The 18,793-nt window shown below is 34.6% G+C and overlaps 2 protein-coding genes across 3 annotated transcripts; both read right to left on the bottom strand.

Annotated features, from left to right (window-relative positions):
* Window positions 1–5,061: 5,061 nt before the first annotated feature.
* LOC129294629 (protein BOBBER 1) lies at window positions 5,062–7,816 on the bottom strand. Its single transcript, XM_054933064.1, has 6 exons — window positions 7,365–7,816; window positions 6,523–6,695; window positions 6,344–6,392; window positions 5,946–6,112; window positions 5,565–5,648; window positions 5,062–5,476 (listed from the first exon to the last, which is right to left on the bottom strand). Exons 1-6 carry the CDS (start codon window positions 7,732–7,734, stop codon window positions 5,438–5,440), a joined length of 882 nt encoding a protein of 293 aa, XP_054789039.1. The 5' UTR covers window positions 7,735–7,816; the 3' UTR covers window positions 5,062–5,437.
* A 6,605-nt stretch (window positions 7,817–14,421) lies between these two features.
* Window positions 14,422–18,568, bottom strand: LOC129294703 (wax ester synthase/diacylglycerol acyltransferase 11-like). Of its 2 annotated transcripts, none has more exons than XM_054933162.1 (7): window positions 18,334–18,568; window positions 16,390–16,971; window positions 15,916–15,982; window positions 15,429–15,544; window positions 15,098–15,307; window positions 14,869–15,006; window positions 14,422–14,787 (listed from the first exon to the last, which is right to left on the bottom strand). In XM_054933162.1, exons 1-7 carry the CDS (start codon window positions 18,526–18,528, stop codon window positions 14,623–14,625), a joined length of 1,473 nt encoding a protein of 490 aa, XP_054789137.1. In that variant the 5' UTR covers window positions 18,529–18,568; the 3' UTR covers window positions 14,422–14,622. The 2 variants fall into 2 exon arrangements, with proteins under 2 accessions (XP_054789137.1, XP_054789138.1); XM_054933163.1 differs by having other exon boundaries at window positions 15,429–15,541.
* Between the last annotated feature and the right edge of the window lie 225 nt (window positions 18,569–18,793).

Genomic DNA, 18,793 nt, shown 5'->3' with positions numbered 1-18,793 from the left:
TGAATTCAAAAAAGATAGGTTCTGTGTTCCAATTTGGCCTCAAATTATTCAAATTCTCTTTCGATGTGGCGACCCCTGTTGCTCTACATTCACAAGTTGGGTTTTTCTCACTTACTACAGTCTTGAAAAGTATCAACTTAATCCTTGTCGTTTTCTATTATGTAAATGAAAATGCTCACGCGTAAAATAATAAGCCCCTTCTTCTTTTTTTTTCCCTCTCCTGGATTGAATTTCGGTAGAAATGTTCGCTTCTGTGTAGAATTCCTCTACAGTAATAAAAAAATACTGGCAAGAAATAATAAAAACCAGAGAAATAAAGAATGTCAACCCTCCGACCCAAGTTGACATCAGCGTAAAGTAAATCATATATCATATTATTGTAGAATGAATAGTTGTCAACTGGCGTAATTTCTCCCCCGGGGGGGTGGGGAATGGCATGATGGCATCAGTTTGGAATTGATTTCGCATTCTAGATCATATGATTTAACTGAAATTAACATTAAAAAAAGAAGAAGAAGAAGGAAAGGGAGGAAGCCATCCGTCATATATATCATTTTCAAAGGCATAAATTAATTATAAAACATCAAAGTCAAAATAACTTTTAAAATTGACAATTAAGAAAGACCCTGGGAAGAGCATATGGAGATGAGCTGTAAAGTAAACTGGGGAGGAATTTCAACCACGCCTGTTTTTGAAAAGGGCGAGGGAGGTGAATATGTTCTCTCTTTGCTCGTTCCCTTTTTTTTTTTGTCTGCTCTTCAAAATGCTGATGAGTTGTAAGTATTTGGATTTTTCACCTCGTAATTTATAGGAAACAAACAAGACAATAACACTATAACCTTAAATTCCTTCATGAGGAAAAAAAGGGAAATTGTGTGGAAAAGGCGAGGGGAACTCTCCAGGAATCTACTCAAAAGCCTCACAAAGTACAAGTACTTGTGGAGAACAAAGTCGATGGAGCCGTCTATTTCATGGCAAACACTTTGATGAGCAATCCAATGGCATCGCTCCACGTGGCAGCTTGGGCATCGCACCAGTTGGAAGCTCCATGTGTGTCGTGCGGGTGTAGGCAGGCAAAGAACGAACACGCCCACAACATGTCTCTATTTGGTTCTCCACTTTAACTCCACCCCTTCCCCTCGGGGAAAATGGTAGCCCACTTACTTCAATAGGGAACGAGCTTTATTTTCTGTTTTGGGAAGTAGCGTTGCAGAATCTGCTTCAGAACTTATCGGAATCAAACATGACTACTGATGATCTTTGAACTTGAATTGTGGTTGGGGCAGAATGGAAGGCCAGCCCCGCAGAGTGCAAAACTTGATCGGCTTTTGAGCAGGACAGGGTTTGCTGACATGAGGAAAAAGGCTCCGTTAGAAGCCTTGGTTAATCTCCTTGGAATATGACTTTTTTGGCTTTTCTCCGTGGCCCATTTAATGTTGAGAAAGAGGGAAATAAAAGACGACATCATTGGCAAGGGTAGGAGACAAAATGAAAGAAACAAATGGTGCTGAGGTGTGCTTGATTTGATTGAAGGTTGAGGATCGATGTATTGACATGAATCAGTCTCTCATAGAAGAACCAGGAAGATTTCAAAAAAATTAAATTTTTTTTACATTCAGGTATTTTCTGATTTATTTGCAACTGCATGGTCTTCTATTCGAGGGCTGTGAATTTTCCATGAGGCTGAAAACGAAAAAGAAAAAGAGAGTTGGATGGGGACGAGGGAGGAGGGGAGAGAAATTGCCAGCTACAGCTGGTTGGGAGCGGAATTATGCTGGGGAATGGGTCCCACTTTTCATGGATTCTTTTGCCTGATTGAAGCCTCCCCACCCACATCTCCATTCACATTCCCATGGGAATACGTTTCATGCTCACTTCCGTGAGCTCCAGCGTCAGCCGCCATCTCAACAGCAGGCACGTTTTAACTTAATTTTCAATTCAAAAAACAGTATTACTAACATTTATGAAACTTGCACGGGTTTAAGACGACGGATTGGTCACAAGTGTGGGGTCCATTTAGGAAATAATTGAGAGGCTGAGGTGAGGAAGAAAGCTCCGAGCTGGGACTTATAATAATCAAAATCAAACAAACTAGACAGTGACACCTAGTCCAATTCTTTCGAAGTTCGAACACGATGAGGTGAGCCGGAACCCGGAAGTGCTGATATTAAGAAATCGGCGGCAATGCCATGTAAATGAAGTGAACAACCCCACTTGACGCCGATTGCCAAGCCTTGTTTTGACGCCACCATCCCATCTATCCACCGTCCTTCTACAGTGCGCCTTTCTATGCCGTGAAAGTCATATTCTTCGTGTCACATTTTAAAAAGTTCATTTGTTCAGCTCATAAATTATAACACAGTTTTTTTTTTTTACTTTTTAAGTAATATATTTAAAAAATATCCTTCATAAAAAATAATAATATGACTTTATTTTTAAAATTTTTTATGTAAAAGATATATTTGACATTTTGTGCACTTTTATTTCTTTTATTTTTTTTTACATTAATACTGGTAAAGTTGATAGGAAGGTCTTATAAAAGAAATCAGAGAAATATTTCCAATCCAAAACATTTTATTTTTACCTGTTGAATCAAACTTCATCATTTATTCTATTTTACTGCCAATATTATCAAACAAGATTAGCTCCCGTGCATTGCATGTATTATACATGAGATAATTGAATGAAATATTTTAGACACCAATATGACACCAATATTTAAATTACTCTCACCATTCATGTTTCCTCGACAAATTATTCATCCTAGTAGCCTACCATGTGCTAATTTAGAGCCTGTCTAGATATCCTCAAAAATCAATTACGCGGTCTAAAGCCATGATTTTGAAAGGAAAAAAAAATCAAAAAACTCTCAATTTTCCTAAATTTTATTTGATTCTTGAAACTTCATTTTATAAAAGTTAACCAAACACTCTGAATTTTCTCAAATTCCGTTTAGTGCATAAAACTCGATTACGTATAAGCTAAATTTTCCTCCACCTTGTAAATCAATTTTTAAAAATTTTGTCCAAGCATCATCACTCTCCATCAATCAATTTTCTCCTATTGAAATCCAAACATACCCTCAACTTGACTGCACGAATTCGGCGTTTTTTAGCTAAAAGTTAAAAATGAGCCATCAGGTTGAATTGATGTTTTACACCCCAATTGTCGTTCATAAATGCAACCCTAATATATATTTTTATTAAATTAATATGCTACAGCGACTGCACAATACTCCCTCCATTTTTATACTTATAAGAAGAAAAAAAATAATTAACTATAATAATTATATTTAAAAATAAAAAAATTAAACTTAAATACCTTATATTAATCAACATAAATATACTTTAATTATTTTTTATTAATGTAAATTATGAAAAATAATTTATTAAATGTGTAATAAATATTTATTAAAATATGTAATTTTATTTATATAAAAAATAAATAAATAAGTGATGATTTTTTTTTTTAATAAAGAAAGAGAGGCAATGCAATAATGAGAATAACAGATTTCAAAGCCGAAGACTTCACGTACGTGGTATTGATTAGAGATACTGATTGAGATAGCAATCCATGATTACATTTTAAAAATCCGTGGAAAGTAAAGGGCTGTCCAGTGTGGGGCAGATATTTGTTGCAGGAGTTCCTTGCTGCGTCACTGGTTAGCTTCCACTTTCTCACTCACGCAATCATCGCCTAGAGAGTTTTTTTTTTTTTTTTTGTGTTGGGTAGGAAAAAAAAAGGTTCAATCGCCCAAGGAGATTCATCATTTTCAATTTTTATTCTCTCAATATTTACACTTTTTTTCCCCGGACCAATTGGCTGAATGCGACTTCCATTATCTTCGTCATCCCCTCTTGAATCACTGCACTCAACCTTAAAAACCGAATCGAGTTACTTTTAAAGATTAACAACAACACCGATCGCCATGATTTCCTCGGGAAAGAAAATAGAGTCCACAAGTAAAACATCCTATACAAATTAAGACAAGAAAATTTAGCATGGAAAATAATCTAAACTAACGTGTCATATTATCCACTTGCTCGAGAATTATATAAATTATGTGCCGCATTTTACGTGCAAAGAACAGGTGTTGGCAGCTGAAGTGCACGAAATGCTTGCCAGGACTCGTTTGGCGCATTATTATCAGTTGAATAGTAATTATTTTTTTTATTATTTGATAAGAAAATAAAAAAATGAGTCTATAAGATTGCTTCATCTATTATTTGTTTATTCAATGTATAAATGTTAAATTAATTAATTTTTCATTTTTGATTTCAAAGAATGGAGCATCTCATGAAAGCCCAAAAACGGGGATCTATCAGTATTAATGTGTTTAAGCCTGCCCGGGAAAAGGACAAGTTTACAGGACCATGTAATCTTCTGATCCTGAAAGGGATGGGGCTCCAACCTCCAAAGGCAATGCATGCAGTTAAGGCTGATGTTGAAGGTTGGGTTTGGTTTGCACTCAAATTGAGACTTGGGCAGGTTCCCAAAGTCCCAAACCTCAATTTGAATCCCGAGAGTTAAAATTGATCTCGCTTGAATGAAACTGTTGGCGAGGAGTTTTTCAGCTCGTGATACAGCTAGGTCAAAAACTGAATTTTTTACATTTTACTTTCATGCTTAATAATCAATTTCTTTCAGTTTTTTAAAACTCGCCATAAACGCTTCTTAATTACTCGCTTTGTTTTTATATGAAGAAAACAAAACTGCATTATACAAATTGAAAAAATAGATTCATTATAATAATTATATTTAAAAAAATTTGAACTAAAATACTTCATATTAATCAATATAAACATATATTAATTATTTCTTATTAATGTACATTAGAAGAGATAATTTAAAAAATATATAATAAATACTTACTAGAAATTACACACAAATAGTTTGTTTAAATTGACTTCATAATGCCCAACAGCAATCTCAGCGCGCGCCAGAGTGCACCAAAATCAGTTTGACACATAGCACGTTCAAGTCCAAAGTGATTCCCCCCCCCCCCCCCCCCCCAAAAAAAAATACCCAACCCTCGCAAAATAAGCTTACAAAGCCTGTTCCTGGGCCAAACTCCGAAAGCCTATTTATGTAACAAGTTAATCTGCCAATCTTAAAGTCTACGAAATAGAGTTGCGAACATAAATCCCCCAAAAGCACTCCTACAACCTAAACGTTAGGTCTAACCTTTAGACCACGCAGCACAGAGAAGAAACAACCGGACAAAATAACCCTCGAGTAAATCCATTAAAAATGCTACGCTTCATATTAGCCATCTAGACATCAAAAAAAAAAAAAAAAATTGAAGAGGCTCATCCCCCTCGACCCAAGAGAGCATCTGCACGGAATACAGAAGACAGAAACCCAGGGACCACAAAACAGAAGCCATCATGCCACATCAGACCATGGAAAAAAGCATGCCAACAGCAATACGAGTCCACTATGAAATTTTAGCCCTTGAGAAGTCCATCTCCGGATGCTGCGAGACATTGCAAGCACGCATTAGTAAAGGCTCAATTCGAGTATGAAAAGCATATGACTTGAGTCACTAAGAATCAGATGCTCACCTCCGCCATGAACTTCTTTAAAATTTCCTGTTTTTGGAGCTCATCGCTGGTCGGGAGGCCCATAGACTTCTGCCTCTGATCAAACTGTACAATAGTGCAAGAGAATTATCGACTAATAAACCTAAAAACTCCAAAATCTGTATATCAAATGGCATGCAAAGGAATGACCCTAACAACATTGTAGGACTTATACGTGCCAGGTCCTATAACACCGTAAAAGCATACCAATAAACAGATATGACATTTTTAGTTATTAAGTAGATGGATTCACTTGTGTACACCATGCACAATGATTTTAAGCAGCACTAGATAAATCAAAACTAAGTTACCAATAAAACTAAAAGTTAAAATTAAAAATCAATTAAATGGACAATCACTTACCATCATCTTTTCAACAGTCTGTCGTGTCTCTGGATCCAGGTCAGACAGTTTGCTGTTTTCAGGTTCAACTTTTTGTGTGTCAATTTCAGGGTCACCTTTTACCAGACACTTCCACCAGTTCATTTGATCATGCTTGGTCAAAAGTATAGAAACAGACTTTTGATCCTCTGCAAAATCAAGTTTATGCATGATTAGTAGGAAATTACCCCTGACCAATGAATAACAAAGGGATGCCCTCCACAGACCGCTTGCAACAACCCAGCTTCTAACTAAATGCATAAATACAACGAACGTGTTTGATTTTTCGCACCTTTGTTTCATAACTTGGCCGTTTATGTGTTTGTATTATTAAATTTTAAAACTTAAATATTGTTTTCCAAGGATAATTAGTCGTTTACCTATGCTCCAATAGCAGTCATCAGGCTTGACTGAGTTATGTAGCTCCCCCTGCGAATAATCAAACCAACACTAGTCAAATCATCCACATAAAAAGAAGAAAATCAACCAAAAGTCATGCGATAACCAAGAGAGAATTTTTATTTGACAATCAACAAAAGAAATTTAGTCACAAACTTACATCAATAATTGGAGGCTGTCCCTTCAGTCCAACCTTAAGGTGATTCTTCTTTATCTCACAGACAACAAACCTTGATTTGGTTCCATTTGGTACTGGAACAATTACATTGACCTCCTGGAGAGTCTGAGTCCAAGAATATTTCTCCAGATCCAAGCCATTACCTTTGTTAGGAACTGAACAGATACAGAAATGTGAGGAAAATTTCAATGCCTCCAGAGGCATTTACATTCTTAATAAAAGTCCAGAGATATGGAAGAGATAATTCATCTTGGTAATCATCATTACAGCACGGAACCGCCAACTACAAGGGGAGGGCAGGAAGTAAAATTGCAAATGCCTCACACATCATACTCAAAGTGGCTCAACGAGATAAAAGGGCAGGAATTCCTTAAGTCATGACTTCGAAGCCTAAAAAGGACAAATTTTGTACAAATAAACCTCGGAAAATTGCCAAAAGATATAATTCTCTCAATGGCAAAATCCGCCAGAGATAATCCATTGCGCATTAAATCGGTTTTCTGTCAAAGGCTACATATCCTTAAACAAATAACAGGTTCATCTCAGCCCCTTTCCCGATGATCCCACAAACTCAAGACATGAATATAAACACTAAACCAAATTGATAATGCTGTTACCAACAAAACAACGAAACAAACACCTCGGGGACAAATCTATCGGCAAAAACAAAAGGGCCAAAAATAATTTCAAAATTCCACACCCAGAATTTATAAAATCAAGATACCTAAACATCATCTAATCCATGCACATATCAAGTCCGGAATAACAGAGATACATTCCTAGGGCAAGTCTCACATCCACAAACAGAATGTTCTAATCGTTACCTCTAGAGCTACTTTCCTCTTTCTTATCCTCGCGTTTTTCATCCTTCTCTTGCTTTGCTTCAACCTTCTCTTCCTTCAATCTTTTCTCAGCTTTCAACCTCTCCTCGGAGGCCTTCTGCTCCTCTCTCTTCTTCTTCTTCTTCTCCTTTGCACCTCGTACAACCGATGCGATCACCTTTTCAGCAGTCTCATTTCCAAGAAATTCACTTTCTTGGGCGACGAAGTCGAAGACCTTCTCCAGAAAATCCATTGGATTGGAAGGATCAAATTTAGCACTAAAGGTCGAGGGCTGGGAAGACGAAGACGAAGCAGATGCTTTGGCCAGAGACTCATCCTTCTCTTCCTCGTGGAAATCAGAGATTATCGCCATGGCTGAATCAGTTAATTTTTCCTCGCTCGACTTCGGAGTAGGGTTTAGGGTGGCTTGTTCGTACTGAATGGCATTACTTTAAATGGAACGGGGAACGATGTGGAGAATTCCAGAAACTAGTGAAAATGAAAAAAATATATATATATATAAAATATATAAATAATAATTTAACCCCTTAAAATATCATAATATCTTTAAAATTTTTAAAAAACTATTCTATTATTAATAATTAATAAATTCATATAAATTATTAAATTATCATTGTTGAAAATAAACAATTTATAACTCTTGTTTAAATATTTACAATTTTCTTTCTTATATCAGCAATAATATAACAGCAAATCACAACTTCACATGTTAAATTTCTTATTTTCTATTATATTGTTACTAACATAAGAAGAAAAATTATGAATATTTAAATAAAATTTATGAATTATTTATTTTTAATAAGAAAATTTAGTAATTTATATAAATTTATTAACGACATAAAAGTTCTAAGAACTTCAGGGAGATTATAACATTTTGAAGAACTAAATTATTATTTATATATTTTGAAAAAAATTTATTATCATTTTTTTCATAAACTATTCCCTTTTTTATATTTTTTTACAAGCTTGAGCCGATATCAAAGCACATCAGATCACAAACTCAGTGTGTGTTTGGTTTTCAATTTATCAAAAATTAGTTTGATAAAAGTTCATTTAGTAAAAATCAGTTTGCTAAAAGTCAATTGTTATAACAAAATTTATATTTAAATATATTTTTTTAAAAGTCAATTTAACAAATTAAAAATTGTTTTGATTAATAAAAATTTATACTTTTAAAATGTATTTTTTAATGTGTGATGACCAAAAAAGACATTGATTTATGATAATTTATAAATTTTATTATATAAATATAATATATTAGAAATGTTTAAAAAATGTAAAACAAATTTAAAGTAACATAAAATTTAAAATGTTAAATAAAAAAATATAAAATTTAATTTTGGAAAAAATTATGTAATAAGTAGTTAAATATTCATTAATATTAAATAGTTACATGATTAACGGTTCAATCTATAATATACAATCTGATCTCTAATAGAATCTCAAACCCTATTCATCTCTGTATTGGAGGCTACACTTGAAATTGCACTTAGAATTGTTGATAAAAATGCATGCCCGTCGTCATTATCATTAGTGTTAATCATATTCTTATCCTCAAGACGCTTAAAGTCAGAATCAATTGTAGATTTTCTTCTAAAAAAATTATGTATCGCCATTATTGCACCAACCATACGAACTTGTGTCACAAATAAATAACTAGGCACATGTCATGAGATTGCAAATCTATTTTTTCAAACCCTAAAAATCCTTTCAATCGTAGTCCTTAAACTTAAATGATAATAATTAAAAAACCTCATTATTATTTGCAAAATCAGATAAGTGCCTGAAATCTGAGAGGTGATACTTATGAGATCTATAAGGACATAAATATCAACATGGTATTGGATAACTGGCATCTAACAAATAATATCCACCTACCAATAAAAAAAATAGAAATTGTAAGATCCCAAAAAATATTGATATAGTATTCTTTTTGCTATCCCATCTTAAACTAGTCTCTTTGTTCAATAGTTCGTCCCATATATTATAGTCTTTCCTCAAATTGTCTAATTTGTTCTTCAACTGCTTCTTATCATAGCTTTTAGAGCTCAATGTATTGAACTGTTGCATTAGCACCTCTCAACCTTCCTTTAATAAGGTAAAGCTTTTACGCTCATTTTTTCTAACTCGCTAGAGAGTTGATTTAATGAACAATTTGATCTCTTTGATAGTCTATAGTATCTTCTCTTTACTCATTTTTATTATCAAAATATCATATTTTTAAAATCAAGTTGGAAGAATTAAAATATTTATACATAATATGCACTGTGAAATAAAATTGGCATTACATTAATTTACAAAGAGCCTACTTACTATTTAAGGAATGAGCTCATTTTCAAATTTAATTACAACACGTGGAGACATCAATGTATGAAATAAAATTGAAAACACAAGTTATGAATAAAAGACACCTTATTTGAAATGTGAAGGCAATGTATATATGGCAAGAACAAGTAAAGAAAGTGACAAAGACATTTATATAATCTCATCTTTGATTGCTGATTAGTTTCCTCCTGCATCTCAGTTTACAGACAACCTAAAATTCACTAACCAATTGGTTGAATCATTCCCACATGGAGTTACTGATTATTCAGTCTAAATCAGCCATTTTATTACATCTTTTGATCAAGTATCCATGCAGACAATTCATATTAGTAAGCAGCTCAATAGCAATTATTGCATAGGTTTTCATTAATCTTAGTAAACCACAATAGTTTTGCTTATTTGATATCACAAATCACATGGCTAGGCCATCAAATTGACACAGTTCATTCCTTTATGTTACATTTATCTGATATTTTAGAAAATGCATACTAAAGTTTTGGAAAAAGGAAAAAGAAATTGCACACTATAAGTAAAAAAAAGAGAATTAAGCATCCTTGCAACTTACTTGGAAGAATCTGCTTGTTGCTAACTCTTACGTTCTTATTATGCAAAGATGATAATCAAAAGAAGGCAAAAAAAAAAAAACACTAGGTGTTCAAAGAACATGATCACCACTTAACAGAGTATATCGAAAACACATACCAGATCTACCATATTATACTTCATTGTTGTCTATTAATGCAAAACAGAGTCAGAGGACCATTATTTTCAGATATAACAAAAAATGTTTGGAGGCTATCATACCTTGCAAATCAAAGAGCAGATTGGAGAAGCAAGCTAAAGTTTGCAAATCTGGTTCAAAGGTTTAGTTTTACACTCTACGGGTTATAAATCCAAGCGTCTTGAGTTCTCTTAGCTTCGCAATGTCATTCGAGTCCCAAAACGAGCTCAGTCCATGAATGATTAAAGGTCGAACTGAAGAAATGAGGTAGAATAATGACGGCCATTGATGACAAAAAAAGAGACGAGGAGCTCAAGGAAGAAAGAGATGATGAGCTCAGGATCTGTGACTGGATGGCAGAGGAGAGAAGGAGTAGCGACAGACAATCGACAAATGAACAACGGACGATGAGTGAGAAGTAGCAGAATGAAAGAGAGAGGCCAGCCTTAATTGCATGTGAGGAAGGAGAAATATTAGAGTATTATGGTCCTTTATAGTATTAGATACCAATCATTAAACGCTCACATGACTTGTTTGCATTTCAAAAGTAATCAAAAGGAGCTTTTCATTTTTTAATTTCAGACCCATCTAAAAGTCCTTTTGTAAAGCACATTTCATCTGAAAAATATACTCCAAACAACATTTCACATCCCAAAAGTTAAAAACCACATTTGTGATGTGAAACGTGAGCCACCCAAGCGCACCCTTAAACAGGTAAATCTTTCTTCTCATCTCATTCATAATCATTTTTAACGTTTTTATCAAAATAAAAAAATTAAGATTTTATTAACTTTGCTTAAAAAATCAACAATTTTTAAATCTACCTCTGTTAAACATACTTACTTTAAAATAAAATATTCTAATATTTAATAAGCTTCGCAACATTTAATAGGAGCAAGATGATAAAGATGCCTTATAAATAATATCAAAATAAAAAATTATTATAAATAAATAGCTTCCCATGCCTTATAAACAAGATCGCAATAAAAAATTTCTCTATCCTATATATAGGACTAAGGGTAACAATAGCCTAGATCCAATTAAGCTTTGGCCAAGTAGGTCTAAACCTATATAGTAAATTAGAGGTTTGAGGTCTATATAAAGCTTTTTCATGACTTAGGTTCGAGTCTACTTAAATCCTGACATAGTAGAAAGCCTATTTAAAAGCCTCTGCTTAAAAGTAAGCTTTTTAATATGCTCATATTTTAGTTTTAAACTTCTCAAATATACAATATATAACTTGATTTGTTAATTATAATACATGATAATTGAAAGGGCTTACCAACTATAATACAATTTAACAATGAAGTAACAATATTAAAATTAATATACAAGTCTAATATTATTGAAAATATAATTAAAAATAAAAAAATTAAATGGTAAAACTGATGTGTTTGTGAGATATTACATTACATATATATACTTCTCTGATCCTATTTAGAAGTTACTTTCAACATGTTTTACTAGCATTAAGGAAAATCTTAAAACTCATTAACTTTATCTTAAAATTTAATAAGTTCTCAACTTTACTTGTATTAAATATATATATTTTAATAACGGATTTTTCTCTCCAACATTTAATGAAGGATGAAAGAGGAGTCTTGTGATAAAAATTTAATAATATGACTTATAAATAGGTTGAAAAAAAAAATTCTTCCCCTGCCTTATAAATAAAATCAGAGGAGTACGTAAATGGGTCGACCTATTAGGCTCGTAAGCTAGATCTTAAAAATATGCCTAGTTTATTTAACTAAATAAACCTACTTAAAAGTCTAAATCTGACTTGAGCCTATTTAATAAATAGGTTAGGTTGAATCTAACTGTAATCTCAATTATGAGCCAGGCCTATTTCCACCCTTATATAGGACTAATAGAGTAGCATTTACAATACTTTCATATGCATGATTTAAAATCATGACTTGATTATTGATGAAATCCTTATTAATTGTACCAATGTTGGCAAGAACTGAAGGAAAAGAATAGAAGAAGCATCTGACTCCTTCATGCATGCTCCACTTGGCTCGGGGGGATATAGCTCAGTTGGTAGAGCTCCGCTCTTGCAATTGGGTCGTTGCGAGGTAATCATATTTGCTTCGGTAGATATGCTCTTCAAGCACTTGAACCCACTTGGATCACATCTAGACAAATAGAAGCAGGGCGGCGAGCAATGTCACGAAATGCCCGCCGCGGTGGAAAAATATGGGTACGCATATTTCCAGACAAGCCGGTATATATATATATATATATATTTGTTTCTCTTTTTTGCCAAGTTTAACGTTGAACTGAATTTGCCGAAAAAAAGGTTTTTTTGTTTTTTTATAACTATATCTATATCAATCTTCATGTAATATATACCAATAATCTACAATTATAAGTTGGTCAGAAAAGTATAATCTCTCTCTATATATTCATATATGTTATTTATAAAAATATATATAGTTAACATGCTTTTTTTTAATTAAATTAAAATATTGTAAATATTTTATATATTATTTTCTTATAAAAATTCTTTTTATTAAAAATTTAAACATTTTAAAATTTACTTATTTTGATTTGATGATATAGAAATATATTAAATATATAAATTTAAATATATAAATCATTTTTTGTTTATAAATTTTGTATATATTTAAAAGTTATTATAGATTAGAGTTTTCATTTTTGAGTAAAGGAAAATACAAAGAGAGAAATGCATGGTAATATTTTGATTGGTAGATTTAGATTTAAAATCTGTGTTGTGTTTGGTTTTTAGATAAAATTTGGATAAAATCTAAACTCATAAATTTTTAAAAATCTGGATAAAAAATTTAACTTAAATCTAAATTCACATGTATTTAAATATAGCATAAAAAGAAATTTGTAATTCTTTTGTTAACCAGTCCTTGGGCCCACCATCCCACCAGTTGGGCTAGCGATTTAGCCTGTTAAGGAGTTGTATTTGTAATTCCTTTACTGGCCATGGTTTGGGCCCTCCAGCCATAACATGGGTTCGCTTGGTAGCCTTCTAAGGAATATATACTACAAATTTAGTAAAATTTTTAAATAATCAAATATTAAGCCAGAATTAAATATTTTAGAAAAATGATAGGATATTTTTTTTTGTGAAAGTTAATAAACAAATTCGCATGCAAACAAGTGTTTCAGAACTTAGAAGAAACAGTAATTTGAACTAAAATCTCCGGCTAATAGTAATTTGCTTCTGGTTAAAATGTTATAAATATCAATGATTATTATGATTTAAATAATGATAAATTTTTTAAAATGGGATAGCAAATAACAAGCTTCACTCTTCCCACTTCTCCATTTGTTTTAAAAGAATGAATATCATTTTTATTCCTCAATTTTATCCAAATGATTGCTAGAGATTATAAACTCAACTATAAGTTAATTTTATCCTTTTAACATTAAATATTTCTTCATTCATCACTTTGACATTTAAAAACTCGTAATGTCCTATAGTTATTAGTGGATCCCACCATTTTAAAATAATTTTTATTAGATTAAGGGTTTTTTTTTTGCCCCATCAACTTTTATTTGAAGGGTTATGAGTGGGTACCCTGAATTTAAATATTTTATAATAAAAATATTTAAAAAAAGTAATGTGAAGCCTATTAATGCCAACTAATAGTAAAAAAAATAATAAGGCAATAAGGAAAGTAATATTTAAAATTGAGGGACATAATTGATTTATAATTGAATTTAGAATTTTCAGTGACTTTTTAGATGGATAAAGTTAAAAGATAAAAATAACTCTTAACCTTCCTTAAAATTGAGAGCATTATGGTTATTTCATAAAAGACATTAATATCAGAAAGGTTCCATAAGAGAAATTATCACATTTAAAAGGATCTCATTATCATTTACATCTTTTAAGATGATTTTTTTCCCCATAGGTAAACGGAGTCCTAGCTTTTGTTTTCCGGGGCCAAAATAGCATTGTCCTGATTGAAACTAAAATAAGAAAAGAGAGGACTGCATTAAAAGAAACAGAGAGACATAAACGAAGTACAATTATATAGGAGCAGGAGCATGTGTTAAAGCTAATCTGTTACAAGGAGTCCGCACTCGGGATCCTTGATGGCACCAAATATAATAAATACAAAGAACATAGCTTGTCCATAGACGAACCAGCTACAAATAAAAGGACGGAATTTGTTTTACTTGAAGCAACAAACAGACGCTTTCAGAAAACATTTACACGATATCAGGAAGCAGCGTTTTCTTGACAACATCGGTGATGTGCTTGAGCGATGCTTCTAAATCGTCACAAAGCCTGTGAGGATCAGGAATGACGCTCGGGTCCACAGCCATGGAGATCGTCATCTGATTCACGTAGCTCAGGAAATGGATGGTGAGTGCCTGCAAAACAGATTAAATTTGGACATATTGGAAAATCAAAACCAAAGGACATAAAATTAAATCGAGGAATCGGTTACTTACATGTGGGTGACCACATACGCTAGGGGCGAGGAATGTCACGGGATGACCACAGAAGCTAATCTCTTCCACGGGACCAACAACGTTGGAGAAGGTCAGGGTTGTGTTATATAGAACTCTGTGTGTTATAGCAGCAGCCACCTGCACATCCAGATAAATATATTAAACTCGGGCGATTTTTAAAGGTTGTGACGCAAGGAAAGATATATATTTTCTATTTGTAGTCACGAACCTTCATGCCAAATAGCTTGAGTGCGGATTTTGCACAGCCAAAAGTGCAAATAGCTTCAAGGGAATGCTTCTTGCGGTCGATGGTGGACTTGGCTTGACGAACATATTTCAAGGGATCATCTTGTAAAACGACCGCGAAAGGGAGGATGATGTATCCTATCCAGTTACCCCATTTCACCTTTGATTTCTCAGCCATCATATCTGCCATTTCCTAATTAATTCAACAATATTTGTCATCACCATATTATTATCTTGTCTCTTTGCCATCCCCTGAGATCTATTAAAACTTATAAACACGTACGACGACTTGAGTTTCTCGACTGGTTACTCACCTTGATTCCTGCAGTCGGTCTGACGTTAAAAAGAATGGCCGCCCTAAGCCTCACGTCTTTGAAATTGCTGTCTCCTCGAGGCTGCTTTACGGCTCCGCCATTTGGATTCGCGCCTGCTTCATCATTAAAACGTCGCAGATAATTTGAACCTCATTTACCATTTTAATTGACCATCATTTGACCATTTGCAGACAGCAACTAATTAAGCAAATTGGAACAGAGAGGGGCAGTTTTGTCTTTTTCTTAAAAAAAAACTAATAACATTGAAGTCTGACAGAGCTGTGATTAAGCAGACTGATAGATTTATTTGGGATTAACTTGATTTAATTGTCATTTTTGTTTATAAACGTCATTTTCCTATTTTAAAAACCCTCGTAACTTTACGCGTCCTTTTAACGGTTTTTTTTTTTTTATTGTAAGAAAAAAGGGGGGAAGAATGGTACAGTAAGCAGCATGTCATTCAAGAAAAGAAGCAAGAGAAACTAACCTTGTATCCGATTCAAGTAACGAGCCAGAGCAGCTTGCGTGATCCCCAGTAAAACATCATTGATGGTCTAGTCCATATCCAACCAGAAAAACAAGACATTTTACGTAAATGATTTGAATATGAAAAGCAGGAAAATTAAATCCCGTACGGCCAAGTCTACCGGAAAGGACTACTATTCAACCGAATTTATGATCGCATGCACGAAAACGGAAACCTGAATTAGATCAGACGAAAAGCTTTCCCTTCTCGAACCATAAAAGACCATAAAAAGAAGTGAAAGGTCAGGTGTTACCCATGCCAGACGCTTGCCCAAGCAGGGAAAGTCTTTATAACAGCGCACTACTCCTAGATGCACAACTTTAATCACGAGTAGAGCACAAGGAGGCAAGTTATGCGGCCCCATGCATTGAAGAAAACGGTACGTCCTCATTACAGGACAAGAGAGAATAAAAGAAGATGGAAAGAGTTAATTACCACTTTCATGGCGCTCTTTACAAGCTTAATATCATCCAAGCTGACGTTGCGGTGCACGAAACGCTTGGTAGTGTGCTCGACCCCGGGCAGGCCTTTGAGAGGAGTCTGCGAGTCTCTGAGGAACAAAATGGTGGCAAAGAACATAATCATATCCACGAGGGTGTTCCAGATCAAGGCGAGCCCGGAGAAAATAGCCAGGAACAAGGAACAGAAGGGGGGAAAAGGAGACGGGGGAAGGACGGACAGGGCTCTGTCCTTGGAGGGGGGAAGAGTGGGCAGTGACAGAGGATCAGAGGCTTTGCGAGTGACGGAGAGAAGAAGCGAGATGAGGGAGGCGCCATCTCCAAGGGAATGGTGGATTCGGAAAATGCCAATCCCTTCAGAATTGGAGGTTCTGAGGTTGAGGAGGTGAAGTTCCCACAATGGCCTGCTAGAGTCCAACGGGATTGTGGTGAGGTTGGAAGTATAGTCCTCGATGAATCGGTCAGGCAGGTCCAAGTCGGGGTCTATTTCAGGAACTATAACGTGCTTTTCCAGGTCGACTGTTGTGGGGATCCACCAAGCTCTTCTTCCTTTTTTAACCTGGCCAGTTCAGGTGAGAAGAAGATGGTTAAGTTTAACTAATGGTGCCTTGTGTGTTATAAATAAATACAGGCCGTGAACGGGACAGCAGGGAGGTGGTGGGGGCTGGGGATGTTGGGGATCGGGGAGTTATTAGATGGCCAGATTAAAATGGTGAATAGATGAATGCATGCTATAAGCGTCATTTAATTTGGGTTATATCATTGTGTGTGTGTGTGTGTGTGTCCCTAGTTCACTCATCGCCTTTAATTTTAACTTAACATCTGCGCCCTCTTCTGGATATAATCAAATGAAAACGACTGAAACCATGTTGTGTGGTAGGTTCTGGGCGAGAAAAATTAAGCCTTACCCCCTCGTCGTTCAATTTGTCGTGCTTGATTCGTTTCTTTAATTTCCTCCCTTCCATTAATTCTCAAGCTAAGTTGACCGGTTCAACTATAGTGTCAGGTATAATAAGGCAATATAGCATGCATATATCACGTAATTAGGCAAGCACGGGTAACATGATTCTATTCTTCTAGACACACACATACACACGCACACAGCCTGATTCTATGCTATCATCACTTGCTTAGGTAGCATAATTTAATGAGATAACGTGGATATATAGCAATTAGGTAGTGTAAACAAAATACCACGGATCACGCTCAATTTCATTTTAATTCATGTTCCTGGTTATAGTTTCTTATGTTATTTTAGATGTTTACTCGATCAATTCATGTCTAGCACGGTTTCAGAAGTTGTCATTATGAATCAAATCCAGGCATATAAATTAAAGATTTTCCCAGCTACCCCTACCACATCGACGCGAAGGATCACTTTTTTCCCTGCAACAGGGGTTTACTTAGGGAAACGAAAGGAGAAGCTATATATATAGGGTGATGTATTAGAACCATCAATTCTGGAGTAACAACTGATATAAGATAACAGAAAAAATTAGTATATAAGATAACAAAAAAATTAAACAAATATTAACCCTTAAGTTGCTATCTGCAACAAAATTGATGATGATCCTAAATTTTGAAGTAAAAAATCGTCTTTAGAAAAAGTACACAGTATTGAAAGAAAGTAATAATCATATCCTCCGTACGTTGTTGTATCACCAGTACTAGTTGCGGACAGATAATGCAGCAGTTAACCAAAGTTCGAAAAGATATACGCAACAAATTAAAAGTGGCGCTTAAGATATGTAGGCAAATCAAATCCGGTCCAGACTCCAGATCAACACAGAGAGGGAAGATCAAAACAGAGAGAAACGAAACTATATATAACATGGATAAAGGAGAAGAAAACTACCGTACAAAAGCAGAATATGCAGAGAGAGAGAGAGAGAGAGAGAGAGAGAGTGGGGTGTGAGATTACCAGCTTGCTAGTGAACCGGGGATGCTTAAGCAAAGTATGGCGCAAACCTTCTTTAATGACATGAGGGTTGATTCTGGTCTTGCTTCCAATGGAAGCAATGACGTAACAGTTTAAGGTTGGCGCGTGAAACAGCTGAGCCGCCGGACTCATAGCTTCGCCCTTGTACACAGCGTTGGCCTCGCCGGAGCTACCCATTTCCCGTCTCTGGCTGCTTTTCTGCTTGTAACGCTGCTTTCCTATGCTTTCCTATATCTTAGAATGCATGCGCGCGCGCGCTCATATATTGCAGCTGCCACAGTGCAAAAGACTTTTGCACCCTCTCGGGTTTAATGAAAATCAATCTGGGTAGGTGGGGTGCGTGGATGGAAATACGATCCAAAAATAAATATACATTACATTGGATGGCGTTTCTCCCAAAATTGTTTGTATACATACATACATACATACATAAATACACACA

This window comes from Prosopis cineraria, unplaced genomic scaffold (genome assembly GCF_029017545.1).
Source record: "Prosopis cineraria cultivar Desert tree isolate PC_DT_omini unplaced genomic scaffold, ASM2901754v1 PC15, whole genome shotgun sequence".
Lineage (NCBI taxonomy): Eukaryota > Viridiplantae > Streptophyta > Magnoliopsida > Fabales > Fabaceae > Prosopis > Prosopis cineraria.
This window is presented reverse-complemented; position numbering and strand designations above follow the sequence as displayed.

Excerpts from the sequence above, each read along its gene's own strand:
- LOC129294703 (XM_054933162.1), bottom strand. The coding sequence starts at position 18,528 with ATGGGTAGCTCCGGCGAGGCCAACGCTGTGTACAAGGGCGAAGCTATG. Across the intron at positions 16,972-18,333 it reads CCCGGTTCACTAGCAAGCTG|GTTAAAAAAGGAAGAAGAGC; the intron begins GTAATCTCACAC and ends TGAACTGGCCAG. Across the intron at positions 14,788-14,868 it reads GCGTATGTGGTCACCCACAT|GCACTCACCATCCATTTCCT; the intron begins GTAAGTAACCGA and ends TCTGTTTTGCAG.
- LOC129294629 (XM_054933064.1), bottom strand. The coding sequence starts at position 7,734 with ATGGCGATAATCTCTGATTTCCACGAGGAAGAGAAGGATGAGTCTCTG. Across the intron at positions 6,393-6,522 it reads GACAGCCTCCAATTATTGAT|GGGGAGCTACATAACTCAGT; the intron begins GTAAGTTTGTGA and ends GATTATTCGCAG. Across the intron at positions 5,477-5,564 it reads TAAAGAAGTTCATGGCGGAG|CATCCGGAGATGGACTTCTC; the intron begins GTGAGCATCTGA and ends AATGTCTCGCAG.